The 10,243-nt window shown below is 44.6% G+C and overlaps 1 protein-coding gene across 1 annotated transcript in view; it reads right to left on the bottom strand.

Annotated features, from left to right (window-relative positions):
- Positions 1-217: 217 nt before the first annotated feature.
- Positions 218-10,243, bottom strand: part of LOC107112229 (putative ferric-chelate reductase 1) — a 27,610-nt gene continuing 17,584 nt past the window's right edge. The window contains exons 3-5 of the mRNA XM_015413327.1: positions 7,185-7,321; positions 541-632; positions 218-257 (exon numbers count right to left, since the gene is read on the bottom strand). Of these exons, the coding sequence (XP_015268813.1) occupies positions 218-257; positions 541-632; positions 7,185-7,321 (269 nt within the window). The remainder of the gene's footprint in view (positions 258-540; positions 633-7,184; positions 7,322-10,243) is intronic.

Here is a 10,243-nt window from a genome sequence, read left to right as displayed (position 1 = left end):
GAAAGAGACAAACAGAGGTGGTTTGCCATTGCCTGCCTCTGCACAGCAACCCTGGTATTCTTTGGTGGTCTTCCATCCAAATACTAACCAGGGCCAACCCTGCATAGCTTATGAGAGCTGATGAGATCAGGCTAGCACTTCCTAATGCCAAAAAAAACTAGCTGCAGTACTATCTCTTTAGCAGGCAAGACTGCTACCATGAACACAACAATGAGATTCAGTCCTCTATCACTATCATTCCAACATACAAATCAGAGCTGCACGCAATAATGCCATCACTTATTTTTAGGGCCAAAGTGTGATAGTGAGTTAGACTTTTTCTCCTGTGTTGTGCATCTGTATGCAGAGTTATGGTCCATAAATTCCATAAATTCCATTTGAGATTATGGATTCATTGAAAGTATGATCTTGTTACGCTTACATAGCAAGGGCACAGTTTTCTAGGGTCCGCTATATTATAACGACAATAAGGTTACTTTGCCCCTTGTGAAAATGAGGACTTTCAAAGTCTGCTAGCTTGTTCAAACAAACAAGACTTACCTGAAAATAACATGCTTCAGACCAGGAGGAGCAACCCAAACTGCAGATACATTTTGCTTGTTTCTCCTGTCAGTATGACTCACAGAAGAATTCTATCATTAAAAGGGGGGAAAACATGAGACCTGATATGAAACGAAACAATACAGTTTGAGGATTCTAAAACATAAAAATTGTTTTGCAAAAATGAATCCATAAAAGACTCAACAATCTGGCATAGACATGCTTTTTACTTCATGTTTGTATCTCATATGCAATAAAATTCTTGTCTCTGCTTGGGAGAATGATACAGCTAACCAAGCTCCTTGGGGGTAAGCAACCTCAAAATTGTGTACTTGGGTCATTTCCAGATAATCCTGCCAATTGATAAGGAGATGTTTACCAGCTATAAAGTGTACAAGAGGTGTGACAAGAGCATTTAGAAACACACAAAAACAGTTGGGTCAATATGCCTGCCAGAAAATGAAAACACTGAATAATGGCTATTAAAGCGTTTATTTTGAGAACAAACTAACCACAGCATTCCTGGTCTTTTTATCAGAATACTACAACTGTGAATTCCCAGAAGTTCAAGACAATAACACCATTGTGTAGTAGTGGCTTTGGCAACAAGAGGAATGGACTGGAGTGAACAGCTAGGCAACCTATCAAATAGAAGACACTATTACCTCCTGTAGTGGGAAACAGTTGTCACACTGGGTTCTCACACCATCACCAGAAGTACCACAGCAAGGGATTCACAGGCCCATTGCAGAAGCAATGGGAATGAATCTCCTGGCTGTTCCATAAGACCAGAGTGATTGCCGGAACTTTGGGTGAGCAGCAGAAGGTGTGTGAGCCCTTCCAGTAACACTCAAAAGCAGGAAGCAACGGGGCTAAGGAGGAATGCCACAGACTTGGCTGAAAACAGGGAGGGAACACAGAAATAAACATTAACATATCTTCCCTCAAAATGAGTAACTGCTAGGGGCACAGCACTACCCTTCCCTTTCTTTCACTATCATAAAAAGATAGTGGCTTGTATTCAGCTAGTGAGCCACTAGTGAAGACCCAGGGTTGCCAACTCCTGGGAAATTGTTGGAGGCCGGGGGGGGGGGGGCAAGTGCCTAGGGAGGGCAGAATTTGGGAAGGGAAAGGAGCTCAGTGAGTATGTGATATCACCCTTGGACCTCTGTCTGAAGCAGACATTTCCTCCAAGAAAATGATCTCTGGAAATCAGCTGTAATTCTGGGAGAACTCCAGGCCCCACCTTGAGATTGGTAACCTTATGCAAAGAGCACATGGAGCACTCCCTGTCCTGTTACTGCCCACTGAGTCCCCTGAAATTTTTGTTCCTGGGGGTTATGGGCAGGGAGGAATTTGGGTCTGCTGTGGGAGGGGAAATTGAAAGCAATTGTCATCCCCTCTTCCAAAGTCTTTGGAACTGTAGGGGTGGATACAAACTGACATTTCTCTAAAAGTAGTCCCCATATCTATCCCAGATGCTATGGGATTCATAGTGGCCCAGTCCTTGTGCCTTGTTCATGAACTTCAGAATAAAAGTCCAGACCTCATTTAGCCTGGAATGATCTTATGAGGTTTAATTGACATAAAGAAGTTAATATCGTTGGCTGACTGATTAGACAACGGAGCTGCACTAACTGGTTAAAGTGTAGAGAAAGCTTTACTCAGGAACTAACATATTTGATAGTAAAGAGCAGAGACAGAGATAGGTTCCTAGCTACATCACTAGCTGAGAGAGAGCATAAGTGTGGAACGCTGTGAGTGTGGAGCGTCTGAGAAGGAGGAGGATACTGCCCGAAAAGTAGCCATCTGCGGACAGACAAGGAATGATACTTATGAGGAAAGACGTTCCTGACCCCGCTATCCTGTCTAACTGGCCTTCCCCCTTGCTGCCCCCTGCAGGGTTCTTCTTTTCTACCTCAGACACTGCTTACTCCAACAAATATTAGTTCAATTCAGGGGTCCTTTCCTGCCAGAGCGCCCTGGAGTGGTGCTCTGGCAACAAGAGGCCCAGGCCCCGCCTCCCATGAGAGACTTAGGGAGGGGGGTATTTAAATGCCAGGGTTCCCTGTCCGACCTACTCCAGGTGCCCCGTGGGTTGGCTGGAGATGGGAAGGACAGGGAGGCAAACACGCCTGCCTTTCCCCCTGAGCCTCTCCGCTTTTGCGGAAAGATTTAGGGAAGGGGGGGGGTTAAACTCATTTGCGTATGCCTTAACTCATTTTAAACATGCCTGCCCTTTGTCAGGGGGTGTGGCATATGCAAATGAGTTATGGAAATGAGCTCCTGCACCTCTTTTTCTAGGAAATGATCCCTGGTTCAATTAACTGTAAAACATTTAACATATATCAACATGTATCCATACCCCTGAGTTTATATAAATCAGGAAGAAAAGAGAAATATAATAGACAATGAAAATGAAGAAAATGAATCCAAAACAGACTGTGAAAGACTAGAAATTATCATCGCTGCTGAGGCAACACTCACACTGAGGGAAAAGAAAACAATTATTTTATTGCAAGTCCTGGCCAGGGTTGGTGGCAATCCCATAATAACAGGTGATAATTGTAATTCACATCTAAGCAGATAAAAGTTGCTCCACTGACTTCAGATTGGGGTGGGGGGAGTATTGGATGTGTAGAAAATGGCCCAGAGCTCCAGTGACAGTACCAACAATCCTTGTTCAGTCATCTGCTCTCTCTATCCACAATAGATCAGAGATACTCAGCCTCAGTCCTCAGTGAACCTAAAGATTCCACCCTTTGACTCTCCCTGTAAACGGAACTTCATACGAACTGCAGCACAATCCTTTTTTTTGGTAAACAAATTTTATTTTCTCAGGAATACAACATATAAAACATTTCATTCTATCAATTGTCTACCCCATTCCCAGTTCCTCCCCTCCCTCCAATGGCTTCCCACAATGCTTCCACCCCTGCTCCAAATTACTTCATATCATCAACAATATCAGTTTTTCATCATTACAATCTAAAGATAACATCGTTTGACTTAATATTGATCTAAACATATTAAGTTTTGTTTCACATCCCAGTTCTTTTCCAGATAAATTTTAAAATCATTCCATTCTCCAAAAAACTCATCGTCTTCTTTGTTATTCAGTTTTTTTGTAATCTTATCCATTTGTGCCATGAACAGAACTTTTTGTATCCATTCTTCAACCTCTCGCTTTCCTTCTTTCCTCTGCTATTTGTAAAGCCTCATCAGAAAGCCATTTTGCTTTCTTGCATTTCTTTTTCTTTGGTATGGTGGTGATTGCTGCCTCCTGTACGATGTCACGAACCTCTGTCCATAGTTCTTCAGGCACTCTATCTATCAAATCCAGACCCTTGAATCTATTCTTCACCTCTACTGTATATTCATCAGGGATGTGATCTAGGTCAAACCTGAATGGCCTCATGGTTTTCCCGATTTTCTTCAGTTTAAGTCTGAATTTTGCAATGAGTAGCTCATGATCTGAACCACAGTCAGCTCCAGGTCTTGTTTTTACTGACTGGATAGAGCTTCTCCATCTTTGACTGCAAATTATATAGTCAATCTGATTTCGGTGTTGCCCATCTGGTGATGTCCATGTGTAGAGTCGCCTCTTAGGTTGTTGGAAAAGGGTGTTCGCTATGACCAGTGTGTTCTCTTGACAAAACTCTGTTAACCTTTGCCCTGCTTCATTTTGCTTTCCAAGGCCAAACTTGTCTGTTATTCCAGTTACCTTTTCACTTCCTACTTTAGCATTCCAGTCCCCTATGATGATGAGGACATCATTTTTTGGTGTTAGTTCTAGGAGGTGTTGTAGGTCTTCATAGAACCGGTCTACTTCAGCCTCTTCTGCATCAGTGGTTGGGGCATAGACTTGGATTACTGTGATGTTGAATGGTTTGCCTTGGAATCGGACAGAAATCATTCTGTCATTTTTGAGATTGTATCCCAGTACTGCCTTTTGCACTCTCTTGTTGACTATAAAGGCCACACCATTTTTTCTACGAGATTCCTGGCCACAGTAGTAGATATAATGGTCTTCTGAGTTAAATTCGCCCATTCCTGTCCACTTTAGTTCACTGATTCCTAGGATATCGATGTTCAGTCTTGCCATCTCATTTTTGACCACGTCAGGCTTACCTTGATTCATAGATCTTACATTCCAGGTTCCTATGTAGTATTGTTCTTTGCAGCATTGGACTTTCCTTTCACCATCAGACACATCCACAACTGAGGGTCCTTTCGGCTTTGGCCCAGCCGCTTCACTCTTTCTGGGGTTACTTGTACTTGCCCTCTGCTCTTCCTCAGTAGCATATTGGACACCTTCCGACCTGAGGGGCTCATCTTCCGGCGTCATATCTTTTAGCCTTTTGATACTGTCCATGGGGTTTTCTTGGCAAACATACTGGAGTGGGTTGCCATTACCTTCTCCAGGGGATCACTCTAGGCAGTGATCCATGATAGTAAAGAGCAGAGACAGAGATAGGTTCCTAGCTACATCACTAGGTGAGAGAGAGCAAGAGAGAGCGCTGTGAGTTTGGAACGTCTGAGAAGGAGGAGGATACTGCCCGAAAAGTAGTCATCTGCAGACAGACAAGGAATGATACTTATGAGGAAATAAGTTCCTGACCCCGCTATCCTGTCTAACTGGCCTTCCCTCTTGCTGCCCCCTGCAGAGTTCTTCTTTTCTTCTTTTCTACCTCAGACACTGCTTACTCCAACAAATATTAGTTCAATTCAGGGGTCCTTTCCTGCCAGAGCGCCCTGGAGTGGTGCTCGGGCAGCAAGGAGCCCAGGCCCCACCCCCCATGAGAGACTTAGGGAGGGGGTGTATTTAAATGCCAGGGTTCCCTGCCCGACCTTCTCCAGGTGCCCCATGGGTTGGCTGGAGATGGGAAGGACAGGGAGGCAGACACGCCTGCCTTTCCCCCTGAGCCTCTCCGCTTTTGCGGAAAGATTCAGGGAAGGGGGGGGGATTTAAACTCATTTACGTATGCCTTAACTCATTTTAAACATGCCTGCCCTTTGTCAGGGGGTGTGGCATATGCAAATGAGTTATGGAAATGAGCTCCTGCACCTCTTTTTCTAGGAAATGATCCCTGGTTCAATTAACTGTAAAACATTTAACATATATCAACATGTATCCATACCCCTGAGTTTATATAAATCAGGAAGAAAAGAGAAATATAATAGACAATGAAAATGAAGAAAATGAATCCAAAACAGACTGTGAAAGACTGGAAATTATCATCGCTGCTGAGGCAACACTCACACTGAGGGAAAAGAAAACAATTATTTTATTGCAAGTCCTGGCCAGGGTTGGTGGCAATCCCATAATAACAGGTGGTAATTGTAATTCACATCTAAGTAGCTAAAAGCTGCTCCACTGACTTCAGATTGGGGTGGGGGGAGTATTGGATGTGTAGAAAATGGCCCAGAGCTCCAGTGACAGTACCAACAATCCTTGTTCAGTCATCTGCTCTCTCTATCCACAATAGATCAGAGATACTCAGCCTCAGTCCTCAGTGAACCTAAAGATTCCACCCTTTGACTCTCCCTGTAAACGGAACTTTATACGAACTGCAGTGCAATCCTGTGCAAAGTTACTCTACTCCAAGGCTCCAGTTTAGACTGGAATAACTCTGTACAGGATTGCACTATTAGGTGCCATATAGCAAACATAGTTTGAAGTTAAGGAGACTTTAAAAAGCTATTTGTGGTACAATATGGGAGAGTCTACTGTTCAGAGAGAAAAAATGGTTCTTAAAATCCCACCAGGGATACTCAAACACCCTTGGGCACACCTGAAGCAGCTCTTTAGATCCTAGCTCGAAGTTCTACTCAGCAGTGTATATCTATGAATCACATTTTTATCATGGGGATCTCAGAGCATGTACACTGCCCTCTCTTCTTCTGTTTTATCCACACAACAATCTTAGCAGGTGCTGTAGGATTGGAAAGAGATGGTGGCCAAGGCCACTCAGTGATAGGGTTGCCAGCTCTAGGTTGGGAAATCCTTGGAGATTCTGGGGGTGGAGACTGAGGATGGATGAGTCTGGACAGCGGAGGTACTTCAATGAGGTACAATGCCATAGAGTCCACCTTCCAAAGCAGCCATTTTCTCCGGTGAAGTGATTTCTGTCACCTGGAGATCAGTAGTAATCCCAGGAGATGGAGTTCACTGCCACAGGAGGTGGTGGCAGTTACAAGCATGGACAGCTTCAAGCAGAAATTAGATAAGCCTCTGGAGCAGAATTCCATCAGTGGCTATTAGCCACAAGGTATAGATAGGAACTCTCAGGCTGGGACAAGTGATGCACTGTTCTTGGTGCTTTGGGGGGGAGGGCTTCTAGTGTCCTGGCCCCACTGCCGGACCTCCTGATGGCACCTGGTATTTTTGGCCACTGTGTGACAGAGTGTTGGACTAGATGGGCCATTGGCCTGATCCAACATTGGCTTCTCTTATGAGATCTCCAGCCAAAACCTGGAAGCTCGTAACCCTACTCACTGAGGTTCATGGCTGAGTGGGGAGTTGAATCTAAGTATCTAGTTCTAGTCTGACACAGTAATCACGATACTAAAAAAACAACCCAAAACCCGTGAGGTAAGACAGAAGCTATAACAAAAGTATTATACAAGGCATAATCGCATACCTGAATGTTGTTACATACAAGGCCTTGGGTGTCAGGCGTTAGAATCCGAAACGTACCAACAGCTACATCTCCTCCAATTTCTCGGGCCTGTAGTAAAAATCCCTTAAAACTGGAGTCGTTCATCGCTGTTAGAGATACTGAATTTAAAAAAAAGTAGAATGCTAGTGTAAGTTGAACCATTTTGCTGTGATTGGTATTAATAACAGGAAATAGATGGTGCGAAAGTTATGACTATACAGCATTAGTAATCTACTCCATTGGGACAATCAGCATGAGACCCTGCAAAGGTAAATGCACAATAGCCACCTTTTAAGTACAAGCTTAGCTCTCCCAGTGTAATCAGTTGCAGATGGTTAGTTTTGGCTGAAACTTGTCCTGTGTTTTTCAGCCTTTCTTTTGGAATATATAAATAAAACACAGAGAATATAAAAAGAGAACCAAGCCCAAACCGGCTGAAGGACCACAAAGCACAGATCCTTTGCCTCACTGCAAATCATTGTTTCACCCTAGGTTATGTACGGATTTGGTTTCCCCACAGAGGAAAAAATAATAACCTGCATTGATTTCTCCTTTCTGCACAGAGAACAATGACTTGAAAAAGGAACCTTTCCATTGGCAGAAACAAAGAAGAACCTTCCTTGTGATCTTGCTGGCCAAAGATAACCTATTGACTGCAGGTCTTGCATGGGATCCCACAGGCCATGTGCAGGGTTCTTCTGGTACAGCAGGGTTTTTCAGACCCCTTCCCATCACAGCTCCTTGAAACTCACCCCAAATCCATTTCTGGAGGTCAGGAAACTTTCCAGAGATGGTAGCTTGTGAGACCGCAGCCACAACAGGTATTCAACCAACACACATACATGTACACTCTTTGCAAAAGTACAGACACACATACAGCTCTTAGGATCCTGGCCCCTGTCAAACTGAAATGCAGGGTGGGGTTTAGAAAGCAAGAAGTGAAGGACAACAATCTTTTGTCAAGCAGAGATGCAATGAACATCCTCAAAATGTATTATTTATTATTTTATTTATTAAAACATTTATACCCCACCTTTCCTCATGGTTCAAGACAGTGTACAGTAATAGTTTAAAAATAATTTCCAGAATAAAATAACAAACCCCAAATCTCTCCCCCTGATTCTTTAAAAGTGCCTGCCATGTAACTTCTAATTAATTCTAAGTAATTCTAATTAAAACAAGCAACTCTTTCATTTTGTCTAGGGGCAGCAAGACTAACACCAGACCCTCCTCCTTCTTGGCACCCCATGTTGTCAATCAAAGTATCCACCAGTACCAGTGAAGCCATGGATGACCCTGTAAAGGTCTTCATACCAGCCAGCAGATCAGCAGCAGCTGACCCTTTAATAGTCAGCCAGTCACTGGTGACACTTTGATAGCCAGTCATCGGACAACAAGCTGTCTGGAAGGTGGAGGGGAATGGCAGGGGGAAAGAGTTGAAAGAGTGCTCAGAAGGTGCTATTGGGCCGTCATGGGCTTGACCAAACCCCCTCTGGGTAGAGGGAGGCTACCTGACATGACCCAGGCCTGGCTAGTGTCTTTAAAAGGCTTGAGGGTGGAGGCAGAGGGGAATGTACCAGCGCCACCTCCTGGCACAGAAGAGTGAGGGGAGAGGACCTGGAATAGGTTGGTGCTCAAACTCCACCCCTCTCTGAAGTACAGAATTTCAACCAAATCACACCCTAGTGCATGACAGCTGTGGTCTGGGACCCAACACTTTTCTATCACTTTCAACAGACGATCCTATATAGTCCAAAAGAATTAAGGAGATTGTTACTTGGTTCTGATGTAGCTAGGAGCTGTCTCACTATCTTGTATAGGCTATAGTCCCTCTGCAAGACCTTGTACTCTAAAATTACACCTGATAGTGCACCTTTTATGAGGCCCCTGGCCTCATAAAATTCTGATTTGACAAAGAGTACAGGCTTGTCAAAAGAGAACTACAGTGAAAACACAGGAAGCTAAAGAGCAATAATACTGTATATTCTGAGGGAATTCTTGGCTCTTACTTTTTACTTCTGAGATACCTGAAGCTGATGGCCCTCTTCCAGACTGGCCTGAGGTGACCCCTTCTCCAGCTGAAGGCTTGATCCATCGCCTCCACATGGAGAGGGCCCTGGAGCAGACGTTATTCCAAACAAATTATTTAAATCCATTTTGATGGGCAGAGATCCAGGTGTGCTGTTTTCACAAATAAACACACCTGAGGCCATCCCATCCCCCCAAATTTGGAGGCACACAATAATAGTTCCAATCTTCAAGAAGGGTCAACGCTCAGACCCAAGCTGCTATCACCCAAACAGCTTGTTATCTTGGTTGGGCAAACCATACTCTTTTATTTGCTAGATGCCCTAACTCAGGGGTGTCAAACCTGCGGCCCCTGGGCTGGAACTGGCCTGCCCAGGCCTTTAATCCGGCCTGGGAGTGGGGCTCTCTTCTCTCCCCCTCCCCTGCACAACCTCCCTATTCTCAGCTTGAGCTGCGTGGGAGTATAAAGAGCCAAGGGCGGGGCTGCCTCTGAGAGCAGGAAGCCGAGGGTGGGGCTGCCTCTGAGCAGAGAGCCCAGGGAGGGGCTGCCTCAGTTCAGGAAGCAGAGGGTGGTGCTGCCAAACTTCCCAGCCACTGCTCCAAGCCTCCGTAGTTCTCGTCACAGGTAGGAGCGGGGGGGGGGTCCTTCTGCTGTGAACCTTGTGCTTCTTTTTTATTTTAAAACTGGCTTTGCAAAATGTATTTATTTATTAAATTTATACCCTGCCCTCCCCATAACCTTTTCAGTGTAGGCAGGCATGTTTTAAAGGTGTGTGTGGAGGGGGGTTACCAGCCAGGGTTAAAATATAGAGTTCTGCAAACTCAAGGACTCCAGTTTTGCAGAGAAATACTAGTTTTAACACACACACACATCCTCCTAATGTGGAGCTCCAATGGAATAATAGCAGAAAAAGTGCTGAAGAGGACACCCAAAATTATCATCCCAAACCACCCTGTAAAAAAACCCCTGAAACCCTGAAGAGCCACTGCCACTCTAAGTAGACCGGGGGGGG

Source organism: Gekko japonicus, unplaced genomic scaffold (assembly GCF_001447785.1).
Source record: "Gekko japonicus isolate JY-2015 unplaced genomic scaffold, Gekko_japonicus_V1.1 scaffold70, whole genome shotgun sequence".
In the NCBI taxonomy this organism is placed as follows: Eukaryota; Metazoa; Chordata; class Lepidosauria; order Squamata; family Gekkonidae; genus Gekko; species Gekko japonicus.
The sequence above is the reverse complement of the archived record's forward strand: the minus strand, read 5'-3'. Positions and strand labels throughout refer to the sequence as shown.